Source organism: Tamandua tetradactyla, chromosome 3 (assembly GCF_023851605.1).
Source record: "Tamandua tetradactyla isolate mTamTet1 chromosome 3, mTamTet1.pri, whole genome shotgun sequence".
Taxonomy (NCBI): Eukaryota; Metazoa; Chordata; class Mammalia; order Pilosa; family Myrmecophagidae; genus Tamandua; species Tamandua tetradactyla.
Genome location: NC_135329.1, coordinates 60,516,285 through 60,539,753, shown reverse-complemented (window position 1 = coordinate 60,539,753; position 23,469 = coordinate 60,516,285). Strand labels below are relative to the sequence as shown.

Below are 23,469 nucleotides of genomic sequence, written 5' to 3'. Positions count from 1 at the left end.
ACAGATGAGACATGGAATTGGGCTTAGTTATGATTTAGAAACCCCTGATCTTTCCTCTGCTACAATGACAGTGCATTTGGGCCAGCTGTAGGGACTGTCATGGCTCAGCTCAGACACATGGCTGCTAGCAGGAAAGCAATTCACAATGTGTGTTCTAAATACAGTGGGTCAGGAAAGTCAATGAGAACCAGCACATGTCAAGACTTCAAAGTGAAATTCTTCATGTTTCAGAAGCTGAGGAAACTATTTTGCATGGCTCAGTCCCAAGATTTCATCCACAGAACATCCATCCTTCATAATCAATGGTCATTTCGAGTTTCCTGAGAATTTCAAGAAATATTGTTCTTCTCATCCCCTTTCATCATTAACTGTAAATTTACCGTGTGAGGAGTATGGGTGAATTATGAGGAGGAAGTAGGAGGCAAAAATCAGGTCAAGATAACTTTCAGGAAAAATCCTTGAAAGTTGCTTCAAAAATGCATAAATGAATGTATACAAATCACATGTAAATGTTATAAAGAGTTGAAAGCTGGAACTCAGAAACTTTTACACAAAAGTCATCACAGCATTATTCACAATAGTCAAAAGGTGAAAGCAACCCAACTGTCCATCAACAGATGAATGGATAAGTAAATGTGGTAGATCCATACAATGGCATGCTATTCAACCAAGGAAAAGAAAGAAGTTCGGATACATGTATTAGCATGGATGAACCTTGAATACAATATGCTAAATGAAAGAAACCAGATGCAAAAAGATAAATATTGTATGTTCTATCTTATATGAAATATCTAGAACAAGTAAATTCATAGAAACATAAAGTAGATTATAGGTTTTAAGGAGCTGAAGGAGAAATGGAATAGGATGTTATTACTAAATAAGTATAGACTGCAGTTTCTGTTTGGGGTGATGAAAAACCTTTAATAATGGGTGACGATGATAGTACCACAGAACTGTACACTTTAAAAATGGCTAGAATGGAAAACTTATGTTTTTTATAAATGGTAACATAATTTATTTTATTTTTTTTAATTGTGAGGCTCAGGTTTACGAGGGCATTCTTGAGCCACAGTGAAATGAATCTCCTGGCTCCCTCTGCTCTATGTGAAGCTGTGCATCTCCTGCCCTGGACTACTGTTGGCTGAGCACTGATCTTGGGACTATTTACTTTGATAAATACCTTATTTACTTGGTCTTAGACTAAGGAAGGAGGAAGGGAGTGCCCTGTAATCTCTCAGATTTTGTCAAATGTCTACAATGATTCCATGGAAGGAACACTTGTGTCATACTCTTGTGGGATGATGCCCTTAGGATTTGAACCCACAGTCATTGCTAGAGTCCACATTTCCATCAGAGAATCAGCCCTTGGTGCTTGTCCCCTCCATGCTTCCAATTCCTTAACAGCCAGAATGCCTGATGCTGAGAAGTTATGAAAGTGAGGTACTTAAGCAGCAACAGATTCCCCGTACTAAGGGACACCCCCAGGTGTCAGGGGCTGGTGCAGTCATGAGAAGCCTGGGATGGACATGCAACAGAATTTTGGACAATGAGAAATAGGGTAAGATGGGGCTACCAAACTTGTACAAAAAGCCAGACATTCCACAAGAGAAAGCACTTGCTTTTGACCTTTCTTCCCTGCTTAGGTATTGGTGAGGGACAATCACTTTTCATTCATGAAAAAAAAAGCTAAGATATTGAGCGAGACACTAACCCATCTCCCTATAGTGTCAGTTCATGAGTTAAAACCAGCAAGTCTTCATCAATCTTCTTTGTTTTAATAACAGCTTTACTGAAAGGTAACTCACTTTCCACACAATTCACCATTTAAAGTCTATAATACAATCATTGTTAGTATATTCAGAGTTGTGAAATCATGATCACAATCAGTTTTAGAGCATTTTCATCCCCTCAAAAAGAAACTCTGTATGCTATAGCCATCACTCTTCAGTTCCCCCATCCTTAACCCCAATGCTAGGAAACCACTAGTCTACTTTCTGATCTGCCTATTCTGGACATTTTATACAAGTAGAATCAAACAATCTCTGGTCATTTGTGTCTGGCTTCTTTCACCTAATGTTCTCAAAGTTCTCCTACTCATCATTTCCTTTTTCCCCATCTTCATTTGACAATGTTGTAGAAGGTATTATAAGTACATTATTTTCTGTTGCTAAGTAATATTCATTGTATGGGTATGCCAAATTTTACTTATCCATTCTTCCATTGATGGAGATTTGGGCTTGCTTCCACATTTTCACCATCGTGAGAAATGCTCTTATAATCATTTTATTCAAGTATTTATGTTGAAAAAATGCTTCATTTCTCCTGGGTGTACATCTAGAAGTGGAATTGCTGAATTATATGGTAATTCTGCTTAACCATTTGAGGATCTGCAAGACTGGTTTTCAAAGCAAATGCACCATTTTACAGTCTTACCAACAGTGAATGAAGATGCAGTTTTTCCATTTCCTTATCAACCCTTGTTATTGTCAGCCATCCTAGTGGGTATGGACTGGTACCTCATTATTTTTTCATTTTCTTGGTTAACTGAATATTCATGAAAATTTTGAGCATATTTACATCTGCTTATTGGCCATTTGTATATCTTCTTTGTAGAAATGTCTATTCGGATCCTTTGCCCATTTATGAATTATGTTATTTGCCGTTTTACTTTCCTTGTTGCTAGAGCAAATAAAATGCAATGAGTTCACACAAACAATGGGAATTTATTAGTTAATGGTATTGAGGCTAGGAGAAATACTAATCAAGGTATCTTCAAGGTGATTCTTTCTTCCTAAAGACTGGCATTCTTGGGCTGATTGCTAGTGATCCTTGGTCTTTGGTTCCTCTGCCATATAGTAATGCACATGGTGGCCTCTCTTCTCTTTGGGTTCCATTATCTTAAACTTCTTGTTGCCCATGACTTTCTGTCTATCTGCTTGATTTCATTCTGCTTATAAATGAATCAAGTAACAGGATTAAAACCCATCCTGATTGAGTTTGGTCACATCATAACTGAAGGATCCTCATCAAATATTCTATTTTCAGTGGGCTTACAAGAATGGATTAAATTTAAAAATAAGTTTTTGAGGTACATAGTTTAAAACATTTGCCTTTCTATTATTTGGTTATAAGAATTCTTTTTATATTCTAGATACAAGTCTCTTATCAGATACATGATCTGCAACTATTCTCTCCTATTCTATGGGTTGTAGTTTCAATTTCTTCATGGTGTCCTTTGAAGCACAAAAGTCTTTAATTTTAAAGTCCAATTATCTATTTTATCTTTTGTTGTTCATGCTTTTGGGGTCTAAAATTTCTTTTCCAAATCCAAAATCACAAAGATTTACCCCTCTGTTTTCTTTGCAGTGTGTTATGTATTCCGTTCTTACGTTTAAGACGTTCATCCATTTTGAGTTAGATTTTGTATATGGAGTGAGGTAAAAATCCAACTTCTTTCTTTTGCATGTGAATGTCCAGTTGTCCCAGTACCCCTTCTTCTCCCTCTCCATTCCCTCCTCCTCATTATTCTGACTATCTTACCCTCTCCCCCTCACTCCCTTTCTCATTCTCTGTCTTAGATTCCTGGGGATGTTGTAGCAAATCATCCCAAACTGGATGACTTGAAACAACAGAAATGTACCCCCACACATTTCTGGAGGCAAGAAACCTGAAATCTAGGTTTTGGTAGTGCTGCACACCCTCCAAAGACTCTAAGAAAGAGTTATTTCTGTCTCTTCCAGCTTCTGGTGGTTACTGGTAATCCTTGGTGGGTATTTCTTGGCTTATTGAAGCTGAACTGCAATCTCTGCCTCTGTTTTCACATGTCAGACTCTGTATATCAGAAGTTTCTTCTTCTTATAATGAGTCCAGTCATATTTTATCAGGACATTCTCTAACCTAGTTGGCCTCATCTTAACTAATCACACTTCCAAAGACCTTATTTCAAAACAATGTCACATTCATAGGACTAGTGATTAGGACTTCAACATGTATTTTGAGGGGTACACAATTCAACCCATAGGAATATCCCTCCTTTCTGGACTCCATTCTGTCTGCTCCATCACCCAGATCCCAACAGTACACCTGGCACTTGGGAAGAACTGCTGGGGCATATGTCTGTAATATACCATCTATTTCCTTGGACTGTGTTTGTGGTAAGGGCAGGAAGTAGGGGAACTGGGCTCTGGGAATTAGGCCATGAATGTTACAGAAAGAGCTGAAAGCAACCTGGACATGAGAAAAGTCAGCAGGTCATCTGTAGAACTCCAGAAGCACCACAGCTTCCCTGACCCAACTCTGGCACAGAATTGATGGGAAAATACAGAGAAAATTGCTTAGGAACTTTTTCTTAAAGGTTCAGGGATCGCTTCAACATCATATTCCTCATGGGCTGATCTGCATTATCTGTGGGCTGGCTGATGCTGTTGCAGCCTGAGCGGGTGGCTGCTGTGGGTAAAGACTCAGGTGGAGCTGGGGTCTAGACATACATAGCACTGTTGACTGAGAAGTAACATAAAGGAAATAAAAGGCCAGAAAGATGTTTACTTGGGGTATACAATTCATAGAGCACAGAGTCAGGTAGCAACCCAAATTGTGTTCTGTCTGTGTCTCCAAGCAAAGGTTTCTAAAGACTACATAAGTTGCTTGATATTGGTAGATATGCAGGGTCTTCTAAATGTCCTCCAAGTTATATAGTTTACTGACTTCTTTCTCTTGTGGTTTGTTTTTGAGTCCTTAGGATTCTGAGGAACAGTGTTGCTTGGGGGGTTTTGTATACCATTGCAATTTTTGTCATCTGACCAGGACGTGCAGAACAGTTTCCAGACTTTATTTGAAATTCCTTATCCAAGGTAACCCTATTTTCTTTTATTTCTTTTCACAGTAAGAACCTTCCCTTCCCACAGGCTGAAGCCTGAGGTCCCAGAGAAGCAGGTGCTTTCTCCAGGGCCTGTGGTAGTTCCCCTTGCTCCTTGGGAGGGAGATGGTGGCCCCAGATCCCAGTCTTGAGGAACAGGGCTCAAGGCATTGAGAAAACCTATTCATGAGCTCTGAGGCTTCCTATATGTGTGGAAGAACATAAATCTTAGGAAAAGGACAGATCCATCCCAAACCTTCTCCTCCTCATGGACCCTGTCAAGGCTAGACAGGAGAAGCCACAGCTGGTTTTCAGCATTGTTCCCTCTATAGAACAACTGATCTCCTCCTTCGTTCTCTCTCTGCCTGACCCCGATTCCTTCTCTCCTACTGGGGACCTCTCCTCAGGTGTTCCTTAGCCATTTTTCCTGCTTCCTTAAGCAGTGAAGGCCCCCAAGGCTCAGCCCATATGCTCTCATCCATCCCCTGGCATCAGGCTTCATCAGAGGTCTCCCAAGCACCTCCTACCAGTCAGATTGAGCTAACATCACCATTGTCTTTCAGCAGTACCTATCTATAGCCCTGCCCTAAACAACCAGATTCTTGTTGTCCCTCCAAGAACTTCTCCAGAAGCAAGAACCCCACTTTTGTCCCCCAAATTCTATTGGTGTTACCTGAGAAACTGTGCTTACTCTCCCTGCTCTCAATTTCCCATGGAGTCCACTCAGTTCTGCTTTGACCCGTGACCCCCCCTACTCTGATTTGCCTGGAATTACTGACCTGCTCTCCTCCACTCCCTCTTTTCTGGAACACTCACCTCCTTCCATTCCACCCTGCCTGGACCCCTGTCCTCCACTCCTCCACATCAACTTGCCTTTAACCCCTGCTGTACCCCCATCCATTCCATCTTGTCTGGACCTTTGTCTTCTCCTACAGCCTCTATTCCATTAACCTGGACCCTATGGGAAGCCATAACCATCTCTCATCTTTATACTTTACTCTCCACCTGCCCCATCTTCCCCAATGCTCATGCACACTATATCATCAGGCACATCTACAGTGAAAGTTCTTCTGTAGCCTCCAGCCATAGGCAGCTTCCTTGCTGGGTACATGATCCTACTTCAAGTCCAGCCATATGACAACCTGCCATTCTCCAGAGGATACACTAGACCTCTACCTTGGCTGTAACTCTGCCAGAACTCCTCCTCCATGCCCATTGTTCCCACCTCATGTTGTCATGGCAAGATACCATTTACCTGCCCCTCCCCCAACAATCGTCAGGGCACCATTGTCCCCAGTCCTTCAGTGTCTGGAACCCTTTTTGCCCACCCCAGCAGTAACCTCTGAGGGCACACCCCTCGCATTCATGTCTGGCCAGCAGGAGCCTATGTCTCTATAATCCTGAGTGCAAAGGGCTAATGTGCCTGAGGGCTGACACCCATTCCCAGAACAGTTGGGGAAATGAACACAGACCTCCCCTCACCTTCCAAAAGACCTCCACACAGAGGACACCTATCTTGGCCTGGTGAAGTCAGGTGGAAGCAGTCAGGCTGGCCTGGGAATAGAGAAGGGAAATCCCTGCCTTCAACCATCCTACCCCTCCAACTGCCCTTGTCGCTTCAGACGAGACAACTGAGAACAAACAGCTCAGAACCAACAGCTCTGGAAGGGTGGGAGGGATGACCAGGCACCCACTGAGTTCACTGGGGGTGAACTTAGAACAGGCCCAGCACTCCAGCAGCTCACATTTCAGGGAGAGAATGGCAGTGAGCACAAACTTAACAGTGGGTTTACTTCCCACATGAACGATGCCATCAAAGAGAACAAAAAGCTGCCCCAGAGCTGGGAGGCTGGCAGAGCCCCCAGAGGGGCCATGCCAGGAAAGCCTGTAGGTGCTATAGGGGTCTAACAAATGGCAACCGCAGCTCCCCATGTGACCCCAGGTGTCCACCCTCATGGCTTTTCTGTCCAGACTCCAGAAAACACCACAAAAGACAGAGAGGTCCATATGTGAGATTAATGGCCTGGCCTATACATGCTCTGATTTCTAAAGCAAACAATGTGCTCTAGACTGCTATAGTAGCTGCAAGTCCTTTACACTGTCCCCAACCTTAATGGTGCAGGGGAGGGGTTGTCATGTGGCCATAGCAACCTCCTGGGCCACTCTCCTCTTCCTTGCCTAGACTCCAGGTGCCTAGGAACCACCTGGGTTTTGGCTGAGCGGAGAATCACAGTGCTAGCTGGGATCACAGTGACTGACAACAATACAAAAACCCTGGCTTCATTTCTGCTGGGCTGGCAGGGCAGGGCCTCCAAAGGAAGAGAGGGGAGCCCTGAGGGGCTGTCCCCAGGGCATGCTGTCAGTTCTGCAAGGGGGTGGGGTGCGGAGACCAGAATAGACAGAAAAGAAGAGATGAGAGATGGACCATATTGAAGGAAGAGGGGAGAAATTTTGGAGTGGAAATGCATAGATGTCAGGAAAGTCATGGGGAGATGCTTGTCATATGTTGCCTAGGTTGTCTGGGTGGGCGCTGGAGCCTGCCATCTCCAGAAGCCTGGAGTTGTCTGAGTGGGGCCTGCGGACTGCTATATTCAGCAGCCTGGGGTTGTCTGGGTAAGGGGAGGGGCCTGCCATATGCAGCAGCCTAGGGCTGTATTGGTAGAGAGCCACATGGGGCAGAATCAGGACAGGGAGAGCGAAGAAAGGCCAGCCACAGAGAGCTTGACTTGAGCTTCAAGCTGGACAGCACATCAGAAGCAGGGGAAGTGGTGACCCAAGAAGACAAATGCAGCCAAGTATCAGGAAGGACTGGTTAATCAAAGAGGCAGGGACTAAGGGCAATGGTGACATTTAGAGGGGCAGTGGGGTTGGAGAGGCTCTTCAAGCAGAGAAAAGATTTTCTGGGACCCTGGGCTCCCAGTAAGCCCCCGGAGAGATTCAGGTTGTGGGGAGTTACTGTGGCCCCTAGCACAGAGTCCATACAGTTTGGCTACAATTCCTTCCAGTCCTAGGGCCAGAACAGCCCATTCACCAGGTGATTCTGACATCTGGTGCCCTGAAACCTGGTGCAGTGGGATCAAGTGTGCTGAGGCATTTTGGTTAGTCTCAAGGTCAGGAGGACAAGAGGTTCCTGGTCTGGCAGAGGAGGGAAGGGGAGACTCACTTTGTATAGGAGAAGCAGGTAGGTGCAAGCTGTGCTATTGTTACCCACAGTTCTGGAACCAAGGAGCCACTGTCACCCTTGCACCAGGTGAATGGGCTACTGCAGTTTCTCTGCTTGGGCTCAGGGTCAAGGTCTTGGGGTCCACAGGTGGAGGAAGATCCGGTATGGCCATCACTACCATCCTGGAAGTCAGCAAACCCTGAATGGACAGTCAGGGTTATGGCCCTACTAGTGAGTTGGGAGTTGACGGATCCCCTGCATGGCTGAGTGTGTAAATAAGACTCACACCTGTGTGGAGAGAAGCCACAGGCACAGACCTGGCTAGTAATGAGAAGTTGCAGACAGTGCTGGAACAAGGTCCCGGCTACCTGGAAAGTTTGCATGCCAGGGTGCTGGCATGCACACCCGTGAGTACGGTAATGGAATCTTTGAGTGCTGGAGTCAGTGCTTCCCAAACATCATCACCCCGGGTGAGTCCCCCACTCAGTCAACTAGCAAGCTTTAAGTAGGTACAGAGAATTCAAGCCCTGCCAACCCTGGAGCCATTCCTGGACTCAGCAGGGGCTTCCTCTCATGGGGGATGGGGGCTCAGGCCAGGCCTGCATTGTCTGTGCTGCATGGTGTTATGTGCCAGTGAATTAAGCATATCCACTAGTGTGTTTATGGCTATTTTGACCACTGGGGCCTGAGCACTTCAGTCACCATTTCCTCAGGTAACTGTTCCCTTGCCCACCTTCAGTCTTCCCCTGGGGGTCTCTGTAGCTGAAGCATAAATCCAGCTCATACTGCTGAGTGTCCTGCGTGGTTGGGCTTGTCTGTCTGAGGGGCCTATGGCAGGATTATGGAGGGCAAGAGCAGGGATTGTGTCCCTGCATGATGGTTTTGACTCCTGAGGCCATGGCATGCTGATGATCATCTCCCCAAGTGAAAAAGCTCTTTCTCTCCGCCTCCTAACCTGCAGTCAACCTCTTCTGCCTGGAGCAGGGACTGAAATTTCTAGAGACACCCTGGCTAGGGTAGGGCCTACTGGATCTCTCTGAAGCCCTCTGTGCATGATCTGGTTCTCTGTTGTGCAAAGGGTGTTTTGCAGGTTAAGGGGATCTCTGCTCTGCAGACACAAGCTGGGCAGAGGCGTGCTTTGTGTTCAGGGTATGGGTACCTTTCAGAAATAAGAAATAAGGCTTTTTGCCATGGCTGGACAGCACAGAAGAAGGGGTGGATAAGGGAATTTGTTCAACTCTCAGTGGGGCCCACAGCAATGTGATAAGTTTGATCTTTGAGGACAAGGAACACAGGTCACCGTCTCCTCAGGTAAGTCCTCTCAGCTTCTTTCTCCAGCTTCTTTCTGAGGGTTTTGCTATATTTGGGGGGAGGAAATTAGGGTGTCTGTATCTCAGCCTCTGAAGGACTGGGTACTGTGTGGGAGTCTCTGAAAGCAGCCAGTGAAGGGTCAGGACCTCACAGGACACCCTCTTCTCCCGAACTCTACAAGCTGGGAGTTTCTCTAGGGTGTCCACTGCCGTTGGCCTCTGGAGTGCCTTGTGGCCTTTTGGCAAACCTGGGCTTGAGTTGAAAAGGTTCTGCTGTGCCTGATGGCCCCTGTCAGGCAGAGTTCTTGCCTGGGACCCCAGTATATTTGTCAAAATGTAACAACAGATTTCACCTCTAAGGTCTTCTCCTCAGGTGAGAAAGCTCTTTCTCTTCCTCTTCAAGCTGCCTTCAGCCTTCTCTGTCTTGGAGTAGGGACAGTAATTTCTTGAGAGACCTTGGTCCAGGTGGGACCTCCCAGGGTTCTTGGGGCTCTTGGAGGTTTTCTGTGTGAGGTTCAGTTCTCTGTTTTGTAAATGGAATTTCTGTAGTGTTAGGAGTGCTCTGCTGCTGGGACACAGACTGTGCAGAGGAATGTTTTGTGTCTGGGGCATGAAAACCTTAGGAATAAAGCTATTTTTGCCATAGCTGGACAGGCCTGGGATGGCAGGACTGGATCATAGATTTTGTAGAACCCCTAATTGGTCTCACAGCAATGTGATTAATTGATTTCTGGGGCCCAGGAATCCTGGTCACCGTCACCTCAGGTGAGTCCATTCAGCTTCTCTCCAGCTTCTTTACGAGCGTTTCTGCTGTATTTTGGGGAAGAAATGAGGGTGCTTGGATCTCAGTCCCGGAAGGACTGGGTACTGTCTGGGGGTGTCCAGAAGGAGCCTGCGAGGGGTCAGGTTCTCTCCTCCTGGATCCTGTGACATGGATGTTACTCTGGGGTTTGGGCTGCCATTGGCATATGTAATGTCCTATGGCTTCTTGGTCATACCGAGTTCCATTTGCAGTCCTGACTACCTCTATTAGACACGGTTTTTATCTGGAGTCCCAGGTTGTCACAATGTGACAACATAGTTGACACCTGGGGCCATGGGACCATGGTCACCATCTCCTCATGTGAGTCCTAATCCCGATTCCACTTAAAACAGTATTTTAATTATTTGGGGGAATTTGTGGTGTCTGGGTCTCAGAAAGAGACCAAGACATGTAAAAGTTCAGAAAATAGAGCCAGGGAGAGGGTCTTTTCTCTGCCTCCGTAACTAGGAACACAAGATCAAACCTTCCTTTTCAAAGGGCAGCCTGCTGCTCTTTTTGCTATTTTGGGGTCCCGATCAAAGGTGACCACTCTCCATTTCATTGAATTCCTCTGTAAGATGCAGTATCAGGGAATGTCATGACTCTGGGTCATAATCGAAGCTTCCATATACCTGCAAGACACCTGGTTTTAGGGGCAGTTACTGGTCTTAGATTATGTTTGACTTTTGAGTGCAAATTAGGACTTGTCTTCAGTGCAGGCTAGTCTGTTCATCTCCCTCATACTGCCCAGGCAGTCAAAAGGCCAGGTTGGAATGTTGGGTCTCCAGGGCCAGTCGAGGAATCCAGGACCCTCTGACCCCAGACAGAGAGGGGGCTGAGTATGGAGATCCCAGATAACAAGATGTGGACCATTGGCTTCCATGGGGGCCATGAGACACTGCAAGATTTCTGTATGGTCCATTTTCTGGGTGGCAGACAGTGATGTGTTTTTGTGGGGTGGACACAGAGAGGTCATCATTGGTGACTATTAGGCTATGGATGCCTGGGGCCAAGGGATCATAGTCATCATCTCCTCAGGTAAGAACAACCCCTCTGGGGCCTTCAGTTTCTGCTTATTCTTATGTTTTTTCCCCTCCTTCCCAGGGATGTATCCCTGAGGGTCTTAAGGGGCTGGCCCGGAGGGGATGAGGCTTGGGCTGCCATAGAAATTTCAGAACCTCCGTTACTTCTCTGATACCTTTCTAAAATTCATGATGTCCAGCTTGTCTGAGTGGGTGCCTGAGCTTCTGAAAAAAGGAATTGCTGGGCTGAGCATTTGAAGGGCCACTTTTGGGCAAAGCACTCAGAAGGGACGGGATCCTCCCATGGGCCAGAGGACAATCTGGATCATAGAAGCAAATACTTCTGTTTTGGAAACATGGTGTTCGCTGAATGGTGTGCCTTTCTAATAGTGTCTTTATACTTACACCTCATGTACAGAGCACAGTGAACTATTTCCTTTAGAATTGTGAGATATATTCTGTGACAGATTTTTGCTAAAATTCTGTGTCAGTTAGAAAGAAAATTGCCTCCCGTAAGTATCTCAGAAAGGAAAGGCATGTCATCTTTGTCTCGGTAAGCCTCCAAGGGCTGGCCCTGAGAGGGCTGCATGCTGGCAATCTGTACAGGGACATTTTAGGGAACTTCATTTGTGAGGACAGTTTATAAAAGTGATTTGGTAGTATTAACAGAGATTATACATTGGAATTGGTTGAGGAAGATAATTGGGGATAATGTTACTTAAAATTTTAAGAAATTGTCCACTATGTTAAGTTTTAAACTGCCAAAGAATTTAAAATTCAGATTCAGTTAACCATGAGTTCTGTCTTTCTGTATTGACAGTATTATGGGTTTGGCAAAGAGGTGGTATAGTAAATCTAGTTTATTTTAAAAAAATAATTGAGCAATTTTTCAAGATGTTGGTGTTGAGTTAGAGGCAAGATGGCTGCGGGCTTGCCTAGGCACCTGCAGCAGGTGGCCGGAAGCAGGTCATGTCTGGAGTCTCTTTCAGGAACTGAGAAAACACGATTGGTAAATTTAGCTTATGGTTCTGAAGAGGTGGTTTTCAGATATTTTTGCCTAGCCCCATATACCCGAAATTGTTCCAGTGAACAAAACAACACCTGGGTAATGTGCATTTCTAAAATAAGGCATGCAACCTGACAGAAACTGTGAGGGTTCCGTTTTCAACTATTTGATTTTAATTCTTTATGTTCAGCTTTATCAACTTTTAATTTGTATTCATGTTTCAAAGTAACATGTTTAAGAAGTCTTAGTATGTTTTGTTAATGCAATAAGAACTTCTTTCATTGCTTTGTTACTCTCTCTTTTGATAACTAACTTCAAACAATTTTCACTGCCCCAGAGCATTATTCTTGTAATGATTGTGTTCAGAATTATTTAAGTTAGTTGGTTTTCTCTTTGCAATTAAGAAATACTTGAATATTCTGAAAATATTGCCTTCATTTTAGTGTTTTTCAAGACCATTCTTCAAGTATTAATTATAGATAAAGTTTAAGTTAAATGCATAGATCGATGCTGGATTATTTCAGTTAAATGTGCTAGTTGGTGGATTAAGAGGAAACCAAGTTGGATAGAGCATCAGAAAGGAACTTCTGAAGCAAAGCAACTCCTGGGAGTTTCTGTTTTTAATCTTGGCTGAGCTTCTTAGTGGAAGGAAATAAGAAGGGCAGAGAACAGAGTTCCTATCAAGTCTGGCCTTGGCTGTGCCATCTCCTGGAACCACACAGAGTCTGGAATGTGCAGTTGTAGCTTTTGCCACTAAAGGCCAACCCAGCTATTTATGAATTCACCATTTTTAAATGGATTTGGAGGAATTAGTCAATACCAAATAATCCCAGAGAGTGTGCCAGTGACCAGGCAGAAAAAATAGTAAGAAGAAGGCAGCCTGCACTGCCTGATTTAATGCTTATAAATGTTTGTATTTGATGTTTGTTTTTCTGTCGTGGAAGGAAATCAGTCTTTATATTATTTCTCACTGAAGAGAAAGAGACTTATTTGGATGATCATCCCTTGGGTGATTCTTGGTGGATTTAGACATATTTAACTTTCCCTCAACGATGTTTCAAGGAAAAAAAATAGTATGAACTGATATGTTCCTTATTGTTGATATTGTCTGTGATACTTTAAAATACACAAAACATTACTTAAATTGTCTTTATTTCAATTATAAAAGCAGCTTTGGAATTTAACCATTGTTGTACATTCCCATACCTTCTAAGAGCTTTACAGTAAAAAGCATTGTCTAAATGGCCAAATAAGATAAGATTAATTTCCTGGTAGTTTTGTTTTTTAATTTCCTGGTAGTTCTGTGTGTGTGTTTCTGTTTGTTTGTTTGTTTGTTCATTTGTTTGTTTTATGCATGGGCAGGCACCAGGAATCAAACCAGGGTCTCTGGCTCCTGGTAGTTTTTAATGATGATTTTTATCTTGAGAGAATTTAGTTAAAGAGACTATTTTAGACTGAGGACAGAGGAATTTGGGCTCAGAGGACTATCCAGTAAGTCAAAATGCCTGAAGGGAGGCATCTCTCAAATCTCCCCACCATCCAGAATGTGCAGTTGTAGCTGCTGACTGTACACAAGAAAGCCAAGCTGCTAACTGTAGAGCAAAGGAGACGCTTTCATCTTTTGTGATAGGATTTGCTGTTTTTCAATTCTTATCCTATGTTTTAACGAATTTAAAGTGGGATAAACTAAAATTTAAAGTTACTGTTTTGGAGCCAAAGCCAGTGGTGCTAGGATGTGAGGACTGGGATTTGGAGCATGAAGTGTAGACAGCACAGAAGGAAATCTATGAGGGTGGGGAAAGGCACCAGAAAGGAACCGATGCTGGACTGAGTTTGGCTATGCAGGGTTCATGGAATAGCATGGCTTTAGCTGAAGCAAGTAGGTCTGGTTGCGCTGGGCCCTCCTGGCAAATACCCCATCACCAGGCTTTTGGGGCTTTATAGGCTGCATTCGACCAGCTAAAGCTGAACTAAGCTGGGCTGAGTTGTGCTGGCTGAGCTGAGCTGAACCAGCAGAGTTAGGCTGAGCTGGGCTGAATTGAACGGGCACAGCTGGGGTGAATTCGGCTGAGTTGGGCTGAACCATGCTGAGCTGACTGGTGATCTGGGTTGAGATGAGCTGGGCTAAGCTGGACTGAGCTGAACTGGCAGAGCTGGGATAAGCTAAACTGAGCTTAGCTGGGCTAGACCAGGCTGAACTAGGCTGGGCTGAGCTGAGGTGAATCAGGCTGACCCAACTTGACCGGCTGAGCTGAGCTGAACTGAACTGGTAGAGCTGGGGAGGGCTGAGCTGGACTAAGCTGGACCAAGCTAGGTTGAGCTGGCTGGCCTGAGATGAGCTAAATCAGGCAGAGCTGAACTGATGAGCTGAGCTGAGCTGGGCTGAGCTAGGCTGAGCTGAACTGGCATAGCTTGGCTAAATTGGGCTGAGCTGGACTGAGCTAGTCGGGGCTGAACCAAGCTGAGTTGAACTGATGAGCTGGGCTGAGTAGAACCAGCAGGTCTGGCATAACTGGGCTGAGCTAAGCTCAGCTGAACCGGCATAGCTGGGCTGAAATGGGCTTGCTGAGCTGGGCTAAGCTGGGCTAAGCTAAAGTGAGCTGAGCTGGGCTAGACTGGGCTGAACTAGGCTGGGCTGAGCTGCATTGAATAAGGCTGACCTAAATTGACCAGCTAAGCTGAGCTGAACTGATAGAGCTGGAGTAGGCTAAGATGGACTAAGGTAGACCAAGCTAGGCTGAGCTGGCTGGCCGGAGCTGAGCTAAACCAGGCTGAGCTGAACTGGTGAGCTGAGCTGAGCTGGGCTGAGCTGGGCTGAGCTGGGCTGAGCTAGGCTGAGCTAGGCTGAGCTAGGCTGAACTAGGCTGAGCTAGGCTGAGCTGAAATGGCCTAGCTTGGCTAAACTGGGCTAAGCTGGGCTGAGCTAGACTGGGCTGAACCAAGCTGAGCTTAACTGATGAGCTGGACTGAGCAGAACTCGCAGATCTGGAATAGCTGGGCTCAACTGGGCAGAGCTGGTCTGGGCTGAGCTGGGCTGAGCTAAGCTGGCTGAGCTGAGCTGTACCAGGCTGAGCTGAACTGATGAGTTAAACTGAGCTGAGCTGGGTTGAATTAGACTGATCTGAACTGGCATAGCTGGGCTGAACTGGGCTTAGCTGATCTGAGCTGGGCTGAGCTAAGCTGGCTGAGCTGAGCTGTACCAGGCTGAGCTGAACTGATGAGTTAAGCTGAGCTGAGCTGGGCTGAATTAAACTGAGCTGAACTGGCATAGCTGGGCTGTACTGGGCTTAGCTGATCTGAGCTGGGCTTCGCTGGGTTGAGCTGAGCTGGACTGAGCTAAATTGGGCTGAGTCAAACTAAAATAGGCTGAGCTGAATTGGCGAGCTGGGTTGAACTGAACTGACAAAGCTGGGTGAGTTGGGCTGAGCTGGACCAAGACAGGCTAAGTTAGCTGGGCTGAACTGGGCTGAGTGGTGATGAAGAAGCTGGGCTGAGTGGGGCTGAAGAGGCTGGGCTGAGCTGAACTGAACTGGAAAGCTGGGTTGAGCTGAACTGTCAGAGCTGGGCTGAGCAGGGCTGAGCTGGACTGAGCTGGACCAAGTTGGACTAAGTTGGCTGGACTGATGTGGGTTGAGCTTTGTTGATCTGAACTGGACTGGACTGACCTGAATCAGGCTGAGCTATACGGGTGAGCTGGGCTGAGTTGGGCTGAGCTGGGCTGATGTGAGTTGGGATAAGTTTGACTGAGCTAAGATGAACTGAGGCAGCAGAACTGGGCTGAGCTATGCTAGTCTTCCCTAGGCTGGACTGAACTGAGCCAGGCTAAGCCAAGCTGGCCTGGGCTGAGCCAGGCTGGGCTAAACTAGGCTGGCCTGGACTGGCCTGAGCTTGGCTGAACTTGGCTGAGCTGGGCTGATCTGGGCTGAGCCGGGCTGAGCTGGGCTGGGCTGGGCTGGACTGGGCTGAATTGGGCTGGGCTGGGTTGAACTGAGGTGGGTTGAGAAATGCTCAGCCAGGCTGAACTGGCTGGGCTAAACTGGGCTGAGTTGGACTGAGCTGACCTGGCATGGTCTGGGTTTAGCTGACCTGAGCTGGGCTGAGCTAGGCTGGGCTGAGTGAGGCTTAGCTGGGCTGGGTGGGGCTAAGCTGAGCTGAGATGGACTGAGCTGGATTGGCCTGGTCTGGTCTGGTCTGTGTTTAGCTGAGCTGAGCTGAGCTGAAATTGACGGAGCTGAGCTGGACTGAGTTGACTTGGCCTGGTCTGGTCTGTGCTTAGCTGAACTGAGATGGGCTGAACTGGCCTGGCCTGGCCTGGTCTGTGCTTAGCTGAGCTGAGCTGAGGTGGGCTGAGCTGGACTGAGCTGAACTAAGTGGACTGATTTGGCCTGAGCTTTGTGGGTTCTGCAGGGTTAAATAAGGTGAGATGAATTGGGTACAGATGGGCTGAGCTAGCTGGGCTGAGATAACTAGTGTGAGTTGATGGGCTGCTTTGGGCTGGACCGAACTAGGCCTGGCTAAATAGATCCAAATTGAGCTTAAATGACTATTCTGTTCTGGATGACATTGTACTGTGCTGACCATATGTGATATGGTTGGGCTAAGGTGGAGAGGGCTGAATTGGGCTAGCACTAGGCCATATCCAAGTACACCAACCCCCAATCCCTGATACCTTGCACTCTACACTGAGCTGCTCACTCACTAGGCTTCAGGACTGGACTGTGCAGCTCAGCACCCTGAGCTGCATGGTGCTTCTCTCTGGATGGCAAGATCGGTGCTAGTGAAATGGATCTCCTGCTTTGACAGGAAGTGTTCCATCACTGGGACTTCCCACACATTCAGAGTAGCAGACTAAGGGTGGGTAGTCTGTGCTTGGCTTCTTCATACCCCAGGGCCTTCCCTTCACCATGGCTTCCTACCACACTTTTGAGCTACTCGCAGCCAGTACTCGGAGGTCTGCAGGTGGGCTCAGCCACAGTGGGATGAGGATGGTAAGTAGTTAAGAGCACAGAACCTGCTGAACTCCATCGACCTGGACTCACTGAGCTGCCTCTCACTCACCCATTTCTGCTTGTTGAGCTCTTACTGGTCCTGCCTAATCATCCCCTCCCTTCTCTTTTTTGTCCTTTCGGGTCCTCAGAGAGTACATCTGCCCCAACACTCTTCCCCCTGCTCTCCTGTGAGAATAGCCTGGCCACAGACAACCTGTTGGCCCTGGGCTGCCTTGCCCGGGACTTCCTGCCCAGCTCCATCACCATCTACTGGAAATACAAGAACAGTACCTCTGTCAGCAACCAGAATTTCATGACCTTTCCATCAACCCTGAGCGATGGCAAGTACATGGCCTCCTCTCAGTTGCTGCTCCCTTCCTTGAGCATTGTCCCTGGCATAGATGAGTATCTGGTATGCAAGGCGGCGCACAGCAGCGGTGAGAGGACCGTGAACGTGTATCTGGCAGGTGAGACCAGGGGCTTTGAGTTCTCTGTGGGCACACACTCTCTGGTGTGGTGGGACCCAGTGTGAAGCTGGGGGTCACCCGCATGGTGGGCAGAAGGCACAGCATGGGGGCCTCTGGCCAGACCACTCTGACACCTTTTCCCATAGGTCTGAGGCCTGAGGAACGATCGCCTAACCTAATTGTGTACATTCCACCCCGGGACGCCTTCTCCAGTTCCAGCCAGCGCAAGTCCAAGCTCATCTGCCAGGCCACAGACTTTAGCCCCAAAAAGATCTCTGTGTCCTGGCTGCATGATGGCAAACTGGTAGAGACAGGCTTCTCCACGGGTGCAGTTGAGGCTGAAGTCAAAGGGTCTGGGCCGGTCACCTACAAAGTTACAAGCACACTGACCGTCAGCGAGATCGACTGGCTCAGCCAGAGTGTTTTTACCTGCCGCGTAGAGCACAATGGTGATTTCTACCTAAAGAATGTGTCCTCCGTCTGTGGCACTGGTGAGTAGACAGTCCCTTCAGACAATGGTCCTGGCCCCAAATCCAGCACCTGGCCTCATGGGCCCAGGCATGTTGCCCCTACCCCCCATATTCATAGATGCCTCCCCAGATGTGATCTTCTGTCCCAGACTGGGGCTTCCCAGGGCTAATTAAGAACAGTCACTCATGGGTGGGGCAAGAGAGCAGCCCTGCAAGACAGCATGGGGCCACTAATATATGCCCCATTGCAGGACCTGTTGGGGCCCAAGAAAGCTTGGCACAGTTGACCTGGCTCTCTGGGAGAAGACAAAACCTTATTTCGATTTCACATGCCACTGCTCACTGAAACCAACTTTCTCTTGACTCAGGTCCATCCGCAGCCATCAAAATCTTCCCCATAGCACCTTCCTTTCCCAGCATCTTTCTCACCAAATCTGCCAAGCTCTCCTGTATGGTCACAAACCTGGCAACCTACGACAGTCTGAGCATCACCTGGATCCGCCAGAATGGCGAGGTTCTTAAAACCCACACCAACATTTCCGAAAGCTTCCCCAATGCCACATTCAGTGCCACGGGTGTGGCCACCGTCTGCACGGAGGACTGGGAGACTGGGGATGATTTCACGTGCATAGTGACCCATACGGATCTCCCCTCCCAACTCAAGCGCACCATCTCCAAGCCCAGGGGTGAGACCTTCATTTTGCTCTCCTCACCTGGGAATTGCCCCACAGGCCTCTGGGTGCATTTGAGACACCCAAGTGCGGGTGAGATCTTGTGGCTGTGCCCAGGAATCCTCTCATTGACCTTCTCTTTCTCCCCCACACCTCAGCCTCCCTTCCCCGTTCTGAACATGAGCTCATATCCACAGCCCTATTCAGTCCACTCAATATCCTATCTTTGCTTGCAGGGGTCGCCAAGCACACGCCAGCCGTCTACATGTTACCACCCACCCGAGAGCAGTTCAGTCTGCGGAAATCAGCCTCTGTCACCTGCCTGGTGAAGGACTTCTCCCCTGCAGATGTCTTTGTGCAGTGGCTACACAAGGGGCAGCCTGTGCCTACAGACAAGTATATCACCAGTGCCCCAATGCCTGAGCCCCAGGCCCCTGGCCTCTACTTCACCTACAGCATCATGACTGTATCCGAGGAAGACTGGAGCAATGGAGACACCTACACCTGTGTCGTGGGGCACGAGGCCCTGCCACACACTGTGACCGAGAGGACCGTGGACAAGTCCACCGGTAAACCCTCCCTGTTCAACGTGTCCCTGGTGTTGTCCGACACGGCCACCACCTGTTACTGACCGCACTGGGGTCACTGTGTTTGCAAACTAACCATGTCAATGGGGAGTGATGTCGCATTTTATAAAAACTAGAAATAAAAATATCAGTTAAAAAGATGCTGGTCCTGAGTGAGCGGGTTTCTCCACCTGCCTGGGGCTGGAGCTATGATGTGCCCACATGCCCTCATACCACAAACAACACACCCATTTGCTTCCTCCACCACTGTCTGCCATCGCCCTGGGAAAGTCTTCAGGCACTGAGTCTGGCAGACACCACAGCCAACAGGCCCCATCCTCACTGCTCTTATAGCTACTTCTGGATAGTCGGTGGGAGTAGACCCACACAGGCACAGGCAGCACACACAAACACATACATGCCCACACACAAACACACACACAGACACATGGACACATAGGCACATAGACATAGACACACATGGGGACACATACATATACATGGACTGGTGGACACACATGAACATATAGACACAGACATACATGGGGAACAAGCACAGGCACATATACACACTCTCACATACACATACATTTGCACAGACATAGTGATGCACATGCACACACAAATACAGACATGAACACTCATAAGACACACGGACATATGGACACAGGTACACATACATGGGTCTTCATGCACACACGTGGGCACATACACCTATGGGCACACACCCAAGCATACCTGCTTGGGGACACACACCCCATACACAAAATCACATTGACCATACACATGCACATATAGATACACAGACACCAGGAATGGCACATTCATACCAAGGCAGTTCCTCCCCCTGACACCTCTCCTCTTGAGCCATCTCTGCCCCCGTACAGTGACTACCACAGGGCTTTCTACCTAAAACTCTGCTTGTCCTCTGTCTCAGCTTGAATGTGCATTCAGGGACAACCTGGCTTAGAGGATGACCATGGCTGCTGTATCTCAGCCCAGGGAAATGTCTCCGAGATGCATGCTGGGCATAACCTGAACCCCCTAAGGTTTATCTGGCTGGAACTCCTCAGGGGAGCTGTGGTCCCTCCCAGTCCAAGCTCCTGGTAAAGGCAGTCCCCCTACCCCAACAGCACCCATCTATGAATAGGACCAGGAGTTCTACCCCATGCCCTGATTGTGCCTAGAGGAAGCAACACTCCTTGGCAGCTCTTCTTTTTAGTAGGAAGTGGCAGGGAGATAAACCTGAGCCAGCTATTTCCTCCAAACACAACCCTCATGTCCCTTGGATTAGGGAACAGGGGAACTCAGGAGGCAGAATCTAGCCAGGAAATCCCTGAGCCAAGAAGACCCAGATAGAAGAATGGGATAGCAGGTGAGATCTCTGGGAACCATGCCCAAAAGACAGTATATGCCTAGGGGTTGCTTCTGGGGCTGCTTCCAAGATGCCCTCAGGGTCTCAGCCCATTGGAGGCCTGAGTTTCAGGTACCCTCGATGGCCTATATGTGCTGCAGATTCAGACCCACTCAGTTTTCTCAGCCTACCCATCCTGATATCAACTTCCCTGAGCCACAGGCTGTCTGCCTGTCTCCTTTGTCCCAAGGGTCATAAGTTTGGATGGGGCAGGACAAGCCAGCCAGGATATCCCACCATGGTCTCTCAGGCATGGCCTCCACACTGAGAGGGAGGGATAGAGTGAAAGAGGGAAGAGATGGAAATAGAGAGAGAGTTGTGGATAAAGATAGAAAGAGAGAGAGGTAGAGATGGAGATGGAGATAGAGATGGACAGATATAAGAGAGATGCATATGAACAGATGAAGAGAAGAAGAGATAGACAGAGATAGAGGTAAAGATGGAGATAGAGAGTTGGAGATGAAGGTAGAGCTGGTTAGAGATAGAGATGGAGTGGGCATAGACATTTGGATATGGACATGGAAAGAAAGAGCTGGAGATAAAAAGATGGAGATGGAAGATGGAGAAAGAGAAATGCAGATAGTGATGGAGGAGGAGAGATGGAAATGGATATAAAGATGGAGATGGAGACAGAAAGAGAGAGATAGAGGAAAGTGAAGACAGAACATCAGCCAAGGGCAGATGACCAGGAGAAGAGAACGTTCAGATGTGGTTGTCCACCATGACACCCCTATCTAACTACAAGATAGAGGAAATACCCCTTTATGTTTCTTTGTCTCATATGACCAGGGAATCTGTGCTCCCAGTTGTGTCATTACCTCTTCAAGGAGGGTTCAGTACACACTTAGGTCCCAACCACTGGCCCCAACCCAAGCCTGGCCTGCCTGTGTCTGTATGCTGCCTCTTTCATTCTCTTACCACCCTTATGGCCTCAGGACAAGGGTGCTTTGTGTCAATGACCTACCCAAGCTTAGCCTGAGCTCTTGCCTCTGTGTAACTCAAGCACGCACTTCCTCATCAGATGTTTGGGTGGACCCATGACACACTTGTTGGTGACTTGTCCAGACAGAGCCCAGGAGCCCCCAGTCCCAGAAATAAATAACAGGTGGCTGCTGCTCAGAGCTTCATCCTAGTAGTGTGCCCACCAGTCCTCCATATTCTCTCACATGTCCTACAGTTCTATGCATAGTCTCCTTCTTGTGTTCTAGCTTCTGCTATTCCTCCCTGCCTCACGCCCTACTTAAGGGTGCAGCACAGCCAAGAACCAAGTATTATCTTATCCCAGTGGGGTGTGCATCCTTCAGTAGCTCCAGCAGTCTGAACAGTCCCACCCTGAGCCCACCACCCAGCCCCCAAGGAAGACCCCAGCAAGGTGCTCCGGTCCCAAGCCTGATACCTTCATCTATGTTGTATCCCCTTACAGAGGGGGAGGTGAATGCTGAAGAGGAAGGGTTTGAGAACTTGTGGACTACAGCCTCCACCTTCATCGTCCTCTTCCTCCTGAGCCTCTTCTACAGCACAACGGTTACCCTGTTCAAGGTAGACCAGTCCTGGGTGGGCATATGAAGTATGGAGTGGAGTTCCAGGAAGTGGCCATCTGGCCAGTCCTCACAGTCATGCTGAGAAAGAGTTCAGAGTGTATAGGAGACCCTTGTGGTTCTGCTAGGAACCATGTTCAAACAGAGGCCTTAAAAGCCTGGACCCAAGATGCTAAGTGTCACAGACACTGTTTGTCCCCAGCTCTGGCATTCTGAGCTCTAGCTCTTCATCCATGAAATGCAAAGAACAGAGACTGGCCCTCTTATGACATGCATGGAGGAAGCAAAAGGAGATAAGGCTCAGGAAGGGAGTTTGGAGACACATGGAGCCACTCCTGGAATGGATGGGACCTTAGATCTGGGTCCCACCACACTCGGGACTATAAGTTATTCCTGCCCCTCCCTATTGTTCCCACCTATAGGAAAGTCATTCACAACCATCTTTGTCATCTGCAGGTGAAATGATCCATCAACAGAAGGAAATCCAATCCCAAAGAGAAGAGCCAAAGGGGATCTTCTTTCCTGCTTGGGGATTTTCCCAGGCTTGTGTTAACTGTTGGCTTGAAATCTTCTCCCATGTCTTTCTACAGTTTCGAACCCTAAAAAACAGGCTTCTTCTAGATACAACCAAATCCCTATTCATTATGTGTGGAATCTGAAGCTGTGGACTTCTGCTCTGTATATGTTTATTGTCTCAAAATAAATATGTATATTTTATCTTCTTAAACTGCATTTTCATGAGTTCTTTATTTGCTTTATTTTTATTTTTTGCAAACTGCACTCCTTTCTTGTTGCATGAGTACTTCCAAAGGGACTGTGGGAATGTCTCAGCAAGAACTCATGGTGGGGTATGCTGAGAAAGAGACCATGACAACATGACAAGAACGTAAGAATGTAGGACCACACACCTAACCCTGGGGTCTTGGGGCTTCTTGCACCTAATATAAGGGTGCCAGACTAGCTCAGGAGAATTCCAGTTGTCGTCACCCAATTCTAATAAGAATGGAGAAGCTGCCATTGCCTGGAGGCACTGTCCACTCACTGGGGCCACAGAAGGAGGAGGGATTCCTTAGGAGGTTAGACCATTGTGCTCTACACAGCAAGTGAACATGCTCTGGCTAAGCCAGTTGATCTCACAATGGTCAGCATGCTGGTGACCTTGTAGGTGGCCAGCCCAGACCTTTTGGCTTAGGACTC

The 23,469-nt window shown here is 47.5% G+C and overlaps 1 gene segment (V, D, J or C); it reads left to right on the top strand.

Moving 5' to 3' along the window:
- LOC143675569 (Ig mu chain C region membrane-bound form-like) overlaps positions 1-22,999 on the top strand; it is a 48,777-nt gene extending 25,778 nt beyond the window's left edge. Inside the window, 7 exon segments of the C gene segment in view lie at positions 10,051-10,093; positions 17,296-17,613; positions 17,760-18,104; positions 18,452-18,769; positions 18,991-19,323; positions 22,158-22,273; positions 22,729-22,999. Of these exon segments, the coding sequence occupies positions 10,051-10,093; positions 17,296-17,613; positions 17,760-18,104; positions 18,452-18,769; positions 18,991-19,323; positions 22,158-22,273; positions 22,729-22,737 (1,482 nt within the window).
- Positions 23,000-23,469: the final 470 nt, after the last annotated feature.